Source organism: Schistocerca cancellata, chromosome 4 (assembly GCF_023864275.1).
Source record: "Schistocerca cancellata isolate TAMUIC-IGC-003103 chromosome 4, iqSchCanc2.1, whole genome shotgun sequence".
NCBI lineage: Eukaryota > Metazoa > Arthropoda > Insecta > Orthoptera > Acrididae > Schistocerca > Schistocerca cancellata.
Genome location: NC_064629.1, coordinates 639,643,323 through 639,659,159, shown reverse-complemented (window position 1 = coordinate 639,659,159; position 15,837 = coordinate 639,643,323). Strand labels below are relative to the sequence as shown.

At 42.0% G+C, this 15,837-nt stretch overlaps 1 protein-coding gene across 1 annotated transcript in view; it reads left to right on the top strand.

Annotated features, from left to right (window-relative positions):
- LOC126183571 (vacuolar protein sorting-associated protein 26B-like) overlaps positions 1–14,257 on the top strand; it is a 65,451-nt gene extending 51,194 nt beyond the window's left edge. The window contains exon 7 of the mRNA XM_049925662.1: positions 12,715–14,257. Coding sequence (XP_049781619.1) covers positions 12,715–12,939 — 225 coding nt within the window. The 3' untranslated portion in view covers positions 12,940–14,257. The remainder of the gene's footprint in view (positions 1–12,714) is intronic.
- The last annotated feature ends 1,580 nt before the right edge of the window (positions 14,258–15,837 follow it).

The window sequence follows — 15,837 nt, the reverse complement described above, 5'->3', positions numbered from 1 at the left end:
AGTACATCGATGTTGTCGCCAGTGGTCGGCGGAAGGTGCACGTGCCCGTCGACCTGGGACCGGACCGCAGCGACGCACAGATGCACGCCAAGACCGTAGGATCCTACGCAGTGCCGTAGGGGACCGTACCGCCACTTCCCAGCAAATTAGGGACACTGTTGCTCCTGGGGTATCGGCGAGGACCATTCACAACCGTCTCCATGAAGCTGGGCTACGGTCCCGCACACCGTTAGGCCGTCTTCCGCTCACGCCCCAACATCGTGCAGCCCGCCTCCAGTGGTGTCGCGACAGGCGTGAATGGAGGGACGAATGGAGACGTGTCGTCTTCAGCGATGAGTCGCTTCTGCCTTGGTGCCAATGATGGTCGTATGCGTGTTTGGCGCCGTGCAGGTGAGCGCCACAATCAGGACTGCATACGACCGAGGCACACAGGGCCAACACCCGGCATCATGGTGTGGGGAGCGATCTCCTACACTGGCCGTAAACCACTGGTGATCGTCGAGGGGACACTGAATAGTGCACGGTACATCCAAACCATCATCGAACCCATCGTTCTACCATTCCTAGACCGGCAAGGGAACTTGCTGTTCCAACAGGACAATGCACGTCCGCATGTATCCCGTGCCACCCAACGTGCTCTAGAAGGTGTAAGTCAACTACCCTGGCCAGCAAGATCTCCGGATCTGTCCCACATTGAGCATGTTTGAGACTGGATGAAGCGTCGTCTCACGCGGTCTGCACGTCCAGCACGAACGCTGGTCCAACTGAGGCGCCAGGTGGAAATGGCATGGCAAGCCGTTCCACAGAACTACATCCAGCATCTCTACGATCGTCTCCATGGGAGAATAGCAGCCTGCATTGCTGCGAAAGGTGGATATACACTGTACTAGTGCCGACATTGTGCATGCTCTGTTGCCTGTGTCTATGTGCCTGAGGTTCTGTCAGTGTGATCATGTGATGTATCTGACCCCAGGAATGTGTCAATAAAGTTTCCCCTTCCTGGGACAATGAATTCACGGTGTTCTTATTTCAATTTCCAGGAGTGTACATAAGAAACATTTTGAACTTTAAGGAAAATGTTAAGAGTTATTTTAATCTGTTTAGCCATTGTAATGGCAGCTGTTTTGTCTGATTGTGCTATGGGCACTAAAGATCTCAGTTTTGTATATCCAAACAATTCCATCATCATCATGTGCACTCAATAACCATGTTTTCAGTCTGAAGTGTTAGTTTGTATGTGACCTCACTCTCATAACTGGTACTATACTCTGTTCACCATAAGAATAAACCTAATGTAAACATGAAGCCATGTATTCTTCTGCATTTGCTTGAATCTCGTTGGATTTCATGTGGAGTAGAAGCCAAGCTGTGACCAATACAGTCAAGTACAATCATAAGGATACATTTTATGCCTTGTCACACACACAGACTGAGCGTAATGTGTGGGACAACAGCTTTACTGGTGCATTAAACTTGGACAGCCATGGCCAACCAGTAGTCCACCCAACCTGCAATGATGTGAGCAGTTGCAGTTCAGACGTAAAAAGAGACAGACAAAGAAACAGTATAGCTTCAAATGTTATTTAACTTTTAAAGAAATAGTATTCGGCAAAACTCTAGCACTACCGCGTGCTTGTTAAATGATCAGACGGAAAGCATAAAATGCTCTCGTTGTCCCCTGACTGATTACAAACAAGAGTGATGAAAATTCCTAACTTAAGCACAGGGTAATTTTTCTGAATGAGCTATGTGTAATGCAAAAGCATACTGCAGGGATTTCAGTGTGCTGTTGAATACTGAATACAGTCAGTCATCTGGTAATCTCTTAGCTCTTTCCTTATCCGAATCTGAGAAATGCATTTCAGTTTTGGAACTGACATCTGCTCCAGTGATAATGAGTCGATCAGCAACATAATCCATGAAGCCACCCATGCACCACATTTTCTCCTCCTCTTTTGTGACGTGCCTTTCTATAGCCCTCTAGCGTTTGACAGCAACGTGTGAAAAAGCTGTGTGCGTTAGTTCCAGTATGTCTGGCAGCTTAATGGTCATGTTATTTCTCTTGCCAAATCCTTTAACTAGGCTCCAGATCAGTTCTGTTAGGTTCACATTGTAATGGTACAGTGGCAAATGTAAAAATACAACATTGGTATGGAGTGCTCGATGATGTGAAGATGATTGTTTATCATGTTTCTATAACACATATGTACATGTGTGGCATAAAACATGATGAATTTTACAGTTACGATATGTAGGTATTTGAAATTGAACAAGAAAAAAAAATTGACACAGGCGAGGCTTCAACCACCAAACCATAAATTGCAATCAGTTGTCAAGTCACCATGCTACCAATTCTGATTTATAGTGAATATGCGCTTGTCTCAGTTGTGTCTAATACAGTCCCTCAGAAAACTTCAAAGTTGTTTATCTCTGTGAAATTATGATGAACATTAAGAATAACCTATTTCTTGGTACTTTTTAACCGTGTTCCACATGCGGGTTTCACTACGGAACAGGGAGCAGCCTCAACCATTTTCATTCTGCTATATTAACAGTGCAACAATCAGAGCACAACAATGCAGAGGCTGTGACTGTACAGGATTTTTGAAATAAAAACTACATAGCTAAAGCATGATTAAGAAAAACATTGATGGCTGTTAATACATTTGAATATCTTAAAGTTTCATTTAATGCAGCTTAGTAGTAATATATTTAATATGAAAGTGTAACCTCCTTTCAAGAGCATAGCACCACCAATGTAGGTAGGCTACAGATTTTGACCAATCATCGCATTTGTGTTTGTTTACATCAGGTTTATTCTTATGATGAACCGAGTATAGATTCTGGATTCTGCGTGAAGTAGTTGGGCCATCATAATGAGGTTCCAGCTGTTCCCAGCTGCCAAAATTGGGAAAGCTGTGTCAGCTATCTGTCTAGGTGAGGTTGTCATGGGGGGAGGGGGGGGGGGTTTATTAGTGATTGGGAGCTCCAGTGGTAGGCGGGTGTTGGAACCCCTTAGAGAAATAGCTGAAAGTTTGGGGAAGAAGGCCAGTGTTCATTCTGTCTGCTTGCCGGGAGGTCTTATCAGAGATGTGGAGGAGGCCCTGCCGGCGGCGATAGAGAGCACTGGGTGCACTCGACTGCAAATTGTTACTCATGTCGGCACCAATGACTCCTGCCGTCTGGGTTCAGAGGTCATCCTCACTTCATACAGGCGGTTGGCGGAGTTGGTGAAGGCGGAAAGCCTCGCTTGCGGGGTGGAATCTGAACTAACTATTTGTAGTATCATTTCCAGAACCGATTGCGGTCCTCTGGTTTGGAGCCGAGTGGAAGGCTTAAACTAGAGGCTCAGATGATTCTGCGGAGATTTGGGGTGCAAATTTCTCGACCTCCGCTATCGGGTGGAGAAGTGTAGGATCCCCCTGAATAGGTCTGGCATGCACTACACGCAGGAAGCGGCTACAAGGGTAGCATAGTACGTTTGGAGTGCACATGTGACTTTTTAGGTTAGAGAATTCCCTCCCTAGGCCTGACAAGATGCCTCCCGAGATGTGACAAGGTTGTTGTAGGCAAAACGCAACAGGGAATAACAATATTAATGTGGTAATAGTAAACTGCAGGAGCATCTATAGAAAGGTCCCAGAACTGCTCTCATTAATAAAGGGTCACAATACCCACATAGTACTAGGGACAGAAAGTTGGCTGAAACCAGATCAAACAGTAATGAAATTCTAAAACTCAGATTGGAATGTATACCGCAGAGACAGGCTGGACAGTGAAGGGGGAGGCATGTTTATAGCGATAGAAAGTGCGATAGTATCGAAGGAAATTGATGGAGATCCGAAATGTGAAATAATTTGGGGGAAGGTCATGATTAATGCAGGCTCAAACATGGTAATAGGATGTCTCTGTAGGTCCCCTGGCTCAGCAGCTGTTGTGGCAGAGCACCTGAAGGATAATTTGGAAAATATTTTGAGTAGATTTCCCGACCATGTTATAGTTATGGGTGGAGATTTTAATTTACCAGATATAGACTGGGAGACTGAAACGTTTATAACGGATGGCAGGAACAAAGAATCCAGTGAAATTTTTTTAAGTGCATTATCTGAGCAGTTAAACAGAGAACCAACTCATGGCGATAACATATTAGACCTTCTGGTGACAAACAGACCAGAACTATTTGAAACAGTTAACGCAGAACAGGGAATCGGTGATCATAAAGTGGTTACTGCATCAGTGATTTCAGCCATAAATAGAAATATTAAAAAAGGTAGGAAGATTTTTCTGTTTAGCAAAAGTGAGAAAAAGCAGATTTCAGAGTACCTGACGGCTCATCAGAAAAGTTTAGTCTCAAGTACAGATAGTGTTGAGGATCAGTGGACAAAGTTCAAAAACATCGTACAATATGCATTAGATGAGTATGTGCCAAGCAAGATCGTAAGAGGTGGAAAAGAGCCACCGTTGTACAACAACCAGTTAGAAAACTGCTACAGAAGCAAAGGGAACTACACAGCAAACATAAACATAGCCAAAGCCTTATTGACAAACAAAAATTACACGAAGTGAAATGTGGTGTGAGGAGGGCTATGCGAGAGGCGTTCAATGAATTCGAAAGTAAAGTTCTATGTACTGACTTGGCAGAAAATCCTAAGAAAGTTTGGTCTTATGTCAAAGCAGTAGGTGGATCAAAACAAAATGTCCAGACACTCTGTGACCAAAATGGTACTGAAACAGAGGATGACAGACTAAAGGCCGAAATACTAAATGTCTTTTTCCAAAGCTGTTTCACAGAGGAAGACTGCCCTGTAGTTCCTTCTCTAGATTGTCGCACAGATGACAAAATGGTAGATATCGAAATAGATGACAGGGGGATAGAAAAAAAATTAAAATCGCTCAAAAGAGGAAAGGCCGCTGGACCTGATGGGATACCAGTTCGATTTTACACAGAGTACGCGAAGGAACTTGCCCCTCTTCTTGCAGCGGTGTACCGTAGGTCTCTAGAAGAGCGTAGCGTTCCAAAGAATTGGAAAAGGGCACAGGTCATCCCCGTTTTCAAGAGGGGACGTCGAACAGATGTGCAGAACTATAGACCTATATCTCTAATGTCGATCAGTTGTACAATTTTGGAACACGTATTATGTTATGGTATAATGACTTTTCTGGAGACTAGAAATCTACTCTGTAGGAATCAGCATGGGTTTCGAAAAAGACGATTGTGTGAAACCCAGCTCGCACTATTCATCCACGAGACTCGGAGGGCCATAAGCACAGGTTCCCAGGTAGATGCCGTGTTTCTTAACTTCCGCAAAGCGTTGGGTGCAGTTCCCCACAGTCATTTAATGAACAAAGTAAGCGCACATGGATTATCGGACCAATTGCGTGATTGGATTGAAGAGTTCCTAGATAACAGAACACAGCATGTCATTCTCAATGGAGAGAAGCCTTCCGAAGTAAGAGTGTTTCAGGTGTGCCGCAGGGGAGTGTCGTAGGACCATTGCTATTCACAATATACATAAATGACCTTGTCGATAACATCAGAAGTTCAGTGAGGCTTTTTGCGGATGATCCTGTAGTATATCACGAGGTTGTGACAATGGAAAATTGTACTGAAATGCAGGAGGATCTGCAACGAATTGACACATGGTGCAGGGAATGGCAATTGAATCTCATTCTAATGTGCTGCGAATACATAGAAAGAAAGATCCTTTATCATTTAGCTACAATATAGCAGGTCAGCATCTGGAAGCAGTTAATTCCATAAATTATCTGGGAGTAGGCATTAGGAGTGATTTAAAATGGAATTACCATATAAAATTAATCGTCGGTAAAGCAGATGCCAGACTGAGATTCATTGGAAGAGCCCTAAGGAAATGCAGTCCGAAAACAAAGGAAGTAGGTTACAATACACTTGTTTGCCCACTGCTTGAATACTGCTCACCGGTGTGGGATCCCTACCAGATAAGGTTGATAGAAGAGATAGAGAAGATCCAACGGAGAGCAGCGCGCTTCGTTACAGGATCATTTAGTAATCGCGAAAGCGTTAGGGAGATGATAGATAAACTCTAGTGGAAGACTCTGTAAGAGAGATGCTCATTAGCTCGGTATGGGATTTTGTAGAAGTTTCGAAAACATACCTTCACTGAGGAGTCAAGCAGTGTATTGCTCCCTCCTACGTATATCTCGCGAAGAGTCCATGAGGATAAAATAAGAGAGATTAGAGCCCACACAGAGGCATACTGACAATCTTTCTTTCCATGTACAGTACGAGACTGGAATAGAAGGGAGAACCGATAGAGGTACTCAAAGTACCCTCTGCCACTCTTTGTTTGCCCCTTTTCCCTTCCCCTTGACAGGACTATGCCATTTGTGTTGTTCCTCCCTTGGTTTCTGCCACCTTATATCATGAGACCGATGACTTGGCTGCACTCCCCCCCCCCCCCCACCCCCTTTCCGCTGATCAATCAATCAACCAACCAACAGTAACTTATTTTGCCGGAATAACTATCTGTGATGGGGCACAACCTTTAAGATATTTGAGATATTTGCTGTTCTTCCAGAATGCGTAGCTGTAGTGTTATCCTTTGATGATGGAACTTCTTGCAGGGATCATAAATGGTATGGACTGTAGAAGACTGCGGCTCCAGATTGTGAAAGCTGCTAGAAAATGTTCGTGTAATGATGATTGTTCTGGCCAGTTGTCTGCGTTTTAAAAGCATACTTATGCCATCATCAATGAAAAGAGTTCTACTTGACAACCTGGATCCACAGTTAAACTGTGAAGCTCTAGTCAAGTGCAGAAAGGTATTCAGACTCATAAAAGAAATCTATATGTCAGTGACAGTCATAATCTTCGCCCACGAGAGCTTTGGGTCACCAGTTGCCATGGACAGCAGCAACTGCCGTGAAGGGTATGTGTGTAGCAATAGACAAACCAGTCCAGGTAGGTCTACTCAGTGTCGTTCATGGAGAATCATACAACTACTGACTACCCCTAGGTATTTTCTACTATGAGCTGCCAATAGGTCCCAGAATGACTAAGAAACAACATCGACCATTCTGCACCAATTCAGGTCTGGAATACAGGCAATACCAAAGAAACAATCTAATGTGAAACACAATTTGCAACACTGGGTATCATACCCCTTTTAAGTCAGTACTTCGGTATGGTGGCTCCAGTTGAATGATGAATAAATCAGATGGAAGTGGAGAAAATTCTGCAAGACATTATTTGGCTGTCAGAAGGTTCGTGAAGAAGAAAGATGGCATGTGGCATTTATGTATTGATTACCAAAAATATATACCTATTGTCAGGAATTTGACACTTTGGACTGTCTTTTTTTTTATCATCTTCATTCCATTGCTGATAGGGATGTTGGGCCTGTTTTCAAAATAATGTAGTTTGGGCCAGAGAATATTTGGTACATCTGTGGGGGACACAATTCATTTTATCTTTTGTGAGGACACCCTTTGTTGGCTGGAGGAAGAAATGGAAGTCTCGGCATTTGCCTCACAGCCAAAGGAAAACCTCCGCTAAAACCTAGGCTCGGACTGGTCGTGCACTTCTGCGCTGTGTTAAAGCCTTCACTGTGGCATGAATTGCCACTTCAGTCCTGTTCAAAAATTTCTTCTCAAGCTAGCTGTAGAGTCTCGTCATTTCTGCATTGGCAAGTGCTTCGATCCTAACCAGTAGCTCCACTCCAGGTTGGGCTACCTGCTGTCACTGCAGCAGCTTTATCTCCTTCGTGTCTCAGTGCTGTCTGCGCTGACTCCACACTGGGGGCTGGCCTCCCCTTCCACTGTCACTAGTGGAGAAAGGGGGGGGGGGGGGGTGCCAGCTGGCTACAGGGTTTATGGGCTGCTTCCAGTGCACTGTCTTCTCTGGAGTTAATGTTGTGCGTTTCCTATGCCTTCTTCACTGCCTCTTCTTCTTAGCAATTTCTTCTGAATTTGTTTGTTTCTTTTCACCAGCATTATTGTGGGCTTTGAAGGCTTTGCAGCCACATCAGCTCACAATGTGTGACCCCCCACAGTGAACACATGTTGGCTTTTCTTCTCTCTGTGTACAGTTACAACTGTCATGACTGCCAGCACACCTAATGCATTTTGCTTAATTGTAACAATATTTTGCCACATGTCCTTACTTTTGACACTTACAACATTAGACACAATTGTCAAATCCTGCTGGGAGAGGCTCGATCTTGGTGTCAAATCCCACGAGGTTCTTCACCTTGAAGATTTCTTTAGCCTTCTTGAAACTCGCTTCTTGTGATGGATCTACAGCAAGAACAAATGATGGTGGTCTGTTCTTGTATGTTCAGTTGTGTAGTTTCACCATGGCAGCAAATCTGCAGTTCAGCAGTGCGCGACACACTTGATTCTACATCGAACGTCTATGGTAGATCACGTAGCAGATCCATAAATGGTGGTGTTTTCTTCTGAAGTGCTGTTCTAATTGGTTCTTCAATATGGTAGTCCATCATAATCTTCCTCACTGTATCCTGGTCATTCAAAGTGAATGTCCAGGTCTCTAGTATCATTAACTATCGGTGTGACCTTGGGACATTATTGAAGTTAATCAGTCAGTTCATGGTAGGTCTTTATTCAGTTGTTTCCAGTATAACAGATGAACACCAAATACCCCAGCAGATATTACCTGTCCTCCTCCTCCTCCTCCTCCTCCTCCTCCTCACTGTTGTCTTCTCTCACCCTGCCTCCTCTGGTTTTTGAGTGGTGGACATCTCCGGCCATATTATAGTGTTCTTCGGTTTTTTGCGGTTGGTACCTCCCATGCTGCATACTAATGTAACACTGACAATTTATGGTGTTGTCAGAACAGCAAAAACACAGCAGTTTTCTCCTAAAAGCAACAAGCACGGCGAATTTGCAGTTCAATATACAGCACACAACTTAAGAGAAGCTTCTGCTTCAATCATTAAAGCTCTCGCTGTGAAACAGATCGCCTTGGAGGTGTGTGTAACAGCCTCCCTATGGCTGCTGGGTAGCACTGCACTGACGGCTGCACTGCACTGACGGCTGCACTGCACTGACGGCTGCACTGCACTGACGGCTGCACTGCACTGATGGCTGCACTGCACTGACGGCTGCACTGCACTGAAGGTTGCAAAGTACACACATCAGAATGTTTTGTATCACATCGATTCCGAGAGTTCCGGAACCTGTAAAGAAAATTGGAATAGAGGTCAACATACCACATCATTTCTGCCCTTCTTATTCCTCATGAAAACCACACATTGCATGTTGTACCACCATACAGTGAGTCCTTCAGAGTTGGTGGTCCAGATTGCTGTACACACGGCTACTCTAGTCGAGCAATGTCATTATCCTGAAGGAAGTCATTCACAAGACGAGCAAAATGGGGGCGCAAATTGTCGTTAATAAAGATGAATGCCTCACCAATATGCTGCCAATATGGTTGCCCTATCGGTTGGAAGATGGCATTCACATATCATACAGCCATTACGGCGACTTCCATGGCCACCAGCGGCATACCTGGGCCCCACATAATGCCACACCAAAACAGCATGGAACTTTCACCTTGCTGCACTTGCTGCACAGTGTGTATAAGGCATTCAGCCTGACCGGGTTGCCTGTCTCCAAAATGATTGTCTGTCTGAAGGCAAATGCGACACTCATCGGTGAGAAGAATGTGATGCCAATCCTGAGCGGTCCATTCGGGATGTTGTTGGGTCCATCTGTACCACGCTGCGTGACTGCATGGTGTCATGATTGCAAAGATGGACCTCGCCGGGGACATGGGGAGTCAAGTTGTGCATCATGCAGCCTATTGCGCACAGTTTGAGTCATAACACGACTTCCTGTGGCTGCACTAAAAGCATTATTCAACATGGTGGTATTGCTGTCAGGGTTCCTTCGAGCCATGATCCATAGGTAGCGGTCATCCACTGCAGTAGTAGCCCTTGGGCGGTCTGAGCGAGGCATGTCATTGACAGTTCCTATCTCCCTGTACCTCCTCCATATTTGAACAACATCGCTTTAGTTCACTCAGACACGTGGACACTTACCTTGGTGAGAGCCCTTTGTGGCACAAAGTAACAATGTGGATGCGATCAAACCGCGGTATTGACTGGCTAGGCATGGATGAGCTACAGACAACACGAGCTGTGTACCTCCTTCCTGCTGGAATGACTAGAAGTGATCGGCTTTCGGACCTCCTTTGTCTAATAGGCGCTGCTCACGCATGATTGTTTACATCTTTGGGCGGGTTTAGTGACATCTTTGAACAGTCAAAGGGACTGCGTCTTTGATACAATATCCACAGTCAATGTCTGTCTTCAGGAGTTCTGGGAACCGGGCTGATGCAAAACTTTCTTTTTATGTGTGTATTTCTTCACTATAGATATGGAGATTAGCTACTGGCAAATTGAGGTTGATGAGACTGACCAAGAAGTGACTGGTTTCATAGTACCTGACTGACTCTGAGTTCACAGATGGGCCATTTGGTCTGTGCAACACCCAAGCCATCTTTGAGAGCATGATGGACAACCCATTCTGGTGTCTAAATGTATTATGTCATTGTTACCAGGATGAAGATGTTGCTTTCCGAAATATTTCAAGAGTATCTAAGCCTCTTGACAACTGTGCTGAAATGTGTAAATGGAACTGCTTCATATGAATCTGAGAATGTGCCTCTTTGTCACCCAAGAAATAAAAATCTTTGTGTACCTAGTTAATAAAATTGAAATTCCTCTTTATCGAAAAAAGTAAGAGCGGTACAGATTTTCGAACTCCTCAGAATATTAGTGATGTTGGAGGCTTTCTTCCAATGTGCTACTACTGTTGCTTCACAAATGATTTCAGTTGTATGGCATAGCCACTACAAGAACTGCTACAGAGAGATGGCAAATATTCTTGAAGCAAGGAGCAAGAAAGATTTTCTTTATGGTCGAGGAGATGCTGAAATCTTCCCAAGTCCTGTCCCTTTTTATGTGAATACAGAGATGGAACTACACAATGATTTAAGTGATCATGGGCAAGGTACAATTCTAATGCAGTGCTGAAAGAGTACTCTCCAGTTCCAAGAAGAATTACTTTGACTGAGAAATAGTGTCTTTCTGTTGTTTGGGCAATCAGTAAGTTCTGCCCCTATTTATATGGTAGACCATTCAGTGTTCTGACTGAGCACCCTTCTTTATGGTGGCTGACAAGGATGAAGGATCCACAGGACAATTGGCAAGATGTGCACTAAAGCTTCAGGAATATGTAATCACAGTTGTATACAGAAATGGGCATAAACACATGGATATCAACTGCCCTTCACAGTATCTCCTGGTGCTGATGATAACCCACTCATTATTGCACTGACAAACATTGCAGCCAAACAAAATGAATATGCAGCATTCCTGAAGTCCACAGATGCCTTAATGAAGGAAGAAACTGTCACAGGAGAATTCAGATTCTTAGATGGAACGTGGTATAAATGGAATTAGGGTCCATTGGGATGGAAATGTTTGCTTGTCATCAGAACTCCTTTGTGGCCCACCATAGTGAAGTATTTTTGTCGATACTCCATCATGTCATCTCAGATTTGCAAATATCCTTGACAGAATCAGAAGTAGGCATCATTGACCAGGTCTCCACCAATCTGTCTGACATTAAGTAAGCCACTTTATTGTCAACAGTGGAAGCATCTGCCTCAGTTGCCTCCAGGACATCTGATACCAAATCCTCTTGTAGTTGTTCCTTTTCACTGGAATGAAACTGAATTCTTGGAGTGGTTTTCAAAGTTGACAAATGGGTATAAATGGATAATAGTGTGCGCTGACTACATCAACCACTACTGTCATCAAGAGTGCCAAAGCTCCAGAAATTGCCAGAATCCTTGTAGAAGGGCTAATTTTGAAGCATAGAGCACCATGTGTAATGATTGATGTTTGTGGAAAAGTATTTCAAGCCGTTGGCAGATACTCTCGTTATGTATGTTGACATTGAAGATAGATGTTCAGGTATGATGATGCTTGTGATTTTCACAAACTACACAGCAAATCATAGGACACCACAGGTTTCATGCCATTTTTCCTGATCCATGGTCTTGAGGCTGAAATAGCAATGGATACTTAGTTTCCGTTTCAACCTTATGGTGCTCAGGAGGATTACATCTAACAGTTCATCACCACAATTGATGAAGCAAGATAGCTGGTATACATATGGAACTTGGCTGCCCAAACTAAGGACTGTAAGGACTGTGAATGTTAAAACTCCAAACACTGACCTATAAGTTATAAACCAAGCACATTAATTTGGATTGTTACACCTGTGCTGGAGGTCAATCTAATAGAAAAATTATTAAAATGCTACTTTAGTCTTTAATGAATCCTCCGTAATGTCCAAAGTCACGGGTGATGATCCTACATCAAGGAGACAAAGGTGCAAAGACATTACCCATGTCCTTCACATGAATCCCTATCATAGACATGAAGTGCAGTTCAATAACAGGAACTTCCAATATGAGGACCACGTAAGACCTGCCCAATGATTTGATACTTCAATGGAAGTAACTGTATTTGAATTCAGCAGTGATCTTAATTTTGTGTTCTCACAAGAGGTGTGTAAAAACTGGTTTAAATATTTGTGTTTTAGAATGCTTCATACTATGCATCAGTAAATAATGGTATAGTGCATTACCCAGATAAATATTGGCATCAAAGTTAAAAACTAGTTTTCTCCATTTTACAGGAAATAACGTTATGGCGAAAGGGTGAAAAAACTCGAAAAAATCTTCAAACATCCTCAAGGACATCACCCCAACTGCCTCATGCAATTCCAGGAACTCAGGAACACACCTCCAACCAACCAATTGAAGATATGAAACGAGAAGACGAAGACAAGGGTACAGTGTCAGGTGCTGAGAATGATTTGAGAAGGAAAGCGGCTGTTGATGGTGACAAGGCTGATGACTGACTGCACAAAAGCCAGATTGTGTAAAGTACTATGCAGATATGTTCACATGCTCCCATTCCTGATGCACATGGTCATGTGAAATATGTAATTGTGCTTAAGAACTTCGAGTATTTACTACTGGGAGTGCTGTTCTCATTACTCAGTGACTCTGTACATAGCACACATTTGTTGTAACTATATTCAGTGTGCAGTATGTATCAATTTTGTCCTACAAATACTGTTTCTCTTGTATGATGTATTGCATATATGTGCCATTATCTTCAGGAGATGTGAAATCTGTCTGTATAGTCTTTTACAAAGCAGCTTTTAGTAAAAGAATGTTGTTCTATAAATATTTTGTTATGTGAAAAGACAGCAATCAAATCAGTGCTGCTGTTGAAATGTTATAACTCAAAGTGGGATTTATACATTCTGGATAACATTATGATTCAATATATACGTATTGAATGACATCATGATTCAAAAAGGAAAAATTGAGCCTTTTATGAAAGTAGTTTTTTTGAAGTGTTATTTTATACCAGTGTCTGGCACTACTTTCTTTTTGCAGTGTTGTTGATGTGATGATGATGTCCTTTATGTGTGTTTATGTATTTTGGTAGTTTTTCTCTGTTTTATTTGAAAGAGTTCTGTATGTTTTATTGAAAATGTATTGTTTTCAATATTTTGTTACTTTGTCTGTACTTTATGCTTTCTCTCTCTTTCATTCTAAATATGTTATTTATGCCCTGTAATTGGTTGAGAACATAAATAAGATGAAATTGTAAAGTAAATAATGTTTTAGCTTGTCATCATTGCAGTTAATACTCGTGGAAGAGTCAAGAATAATTATATTGTGTCTGTTGATTTGCGGAGAATGTTAGAACTTCAAGATGTAAGTGGTGAAAGCAACAATATTTTAACATGTTGCAGAATGTTAAACTATGTAGAGAGTTACTCAGAGAGAGCCTCAGAGTTATATTTTCAGTTTCCACTGTCTCGTTAACTGTGAATGTGCATGTTTGAGAAATGATATGTAACATATATATTGAGGAAGTAACTAAGCTGTACAGTAATATATGTTGCTTATTAAAGCAATTTTCATAGCAGACTAAGTAATTTCAATGTTATATTGCATTGTGATTAATATCTTTCTTGTATTCAGAGAAGTGTGTGTGTGTGTGTGTGTGTGTGTGTGTGTGTGTGTGTGTGTGTGTGTGTGTGTGTGTGTGTGTGTGTGTGTGTGGTAAAATGAAATGCTGTTATAGTCATACCAAGGTACACCACATGTATCTGAGTGGGAATCTATTTGGAAGTTAAATAGATCTGTTTGTATTTTTAATGTAGCCTTTATTTTCTTCTTTCTCAAGATTCGTCGACAAATCTAATTTTCAATCTGAGAATATTTTATCACAATTATGAAGTGAGAAGCTAAAAATTAAAGTTTTCTTATAAAAAAAGTAATTAGAATTACACAGAATTACATTTTTAAAAGTGCCAAGGAGGCTGTTGACGACTAAATTAATTGTAATATACTGAAAATTGTAAATTGAAGGGAAATAATTGTATCACAAAGTAAAATAACACCCAACATTTTGAGTGCATGTAAAGCAATTTGTGTCAATGGTTTTCCTGTTAGAACCTGCTCAAGTGCATTGGGTCTCAGCCATGCCAATTTCCTTCAGTGCAGCTGTAGAGAGACAATTGGTTTAAATTGAGGTTACATCTAGAAAACCACTGTGGATGTGTGCCATGCACTTGGGATAGGGAGGATGAGTGGCACAGCTGGGGCACACGTGTTCATGTATGTCCTGTCCCTGACGTACAAATTCGGAGGTTGTCTGAAAATACTCATTCATCGTCATCGCAACTACTTCATTTCACTGAAAATATTTTCCAGGTTTCCAGGTACAACTTTCTATAATGGTGGGATATGTAGAACTGTGTGTGCCAAAATCTAAATAATATGGTGGATACACTAAAATTTTGTTCCTCAGTTTTCCTACTACCACTGCACTTTTGAGCTGAAGAATTGTGCTAATGAAAGATGGTAAAAGTTTATTTTATTTCATCCAGTTGGGCAGGCATATTGGTGTAATATTCACCAGTCATGGTTGTATCATTTGAAAAGGTAGCTGATGACAACTTTTCCAGCTGTTGAATTTAATTCCACATTGTTTTTGTGTGAATCTGCCCACTTCTTCGACTCCAGTTTAATTTCTTCACTCGTGTTCAAAAGAATATATGACGCACTTTATGTAGCAGTTTAAAACCCCCTAGGACTTGATGGCATTGTCACAGCACAAGCTTCATGAGTGTCTGCTTCCTGCATTGCCACCAGGCATTTTTTTATATGGCAAATACAAGAGAGAGATCTGCTATTGCCATATTATTTACTAAAAAGTCTCATAAATCTTGTGAAATTTTCTAGAAGCCTTTGAACTCACCATTGTTGATATTGGGATACTCTTTCATCGAAAACATTATGGTGACAACATAAGTTTACTGAACTGAATTTTCAAAACAAAAAGAAAATCTTTGTTCAAAGTGGTCACATCATAATATTAAATTACATCAATGATTTTTTTCTGTTTATTTTTACTCTAGTGAACCCCTAGATCTGACACTTAGTGACAGAATTTCCAATTGCATCTATCAGAAAGAGGTTATGAATAAGGAAGAATAAAAGCAAGTTTAGCATTTAACATTCCATCACAAACAAAGTGGTTAGAGGTTAAAGATGGAGTGCAAACTAGGATTGGGGAATTAATTGGTGGGTTTGTTTTTTTTCTCTCTCTCTCTCTCTCTCTCTCTCTCTCTCTCTCTCTCTCTCTCTCTCTCTCTCTCTCTCTCTCCCCCCCTCCCCCCTTTCAGGTGAACCTTCCCTGCACTGCCTAAATCATCTTAAGGAAAACCACAAAA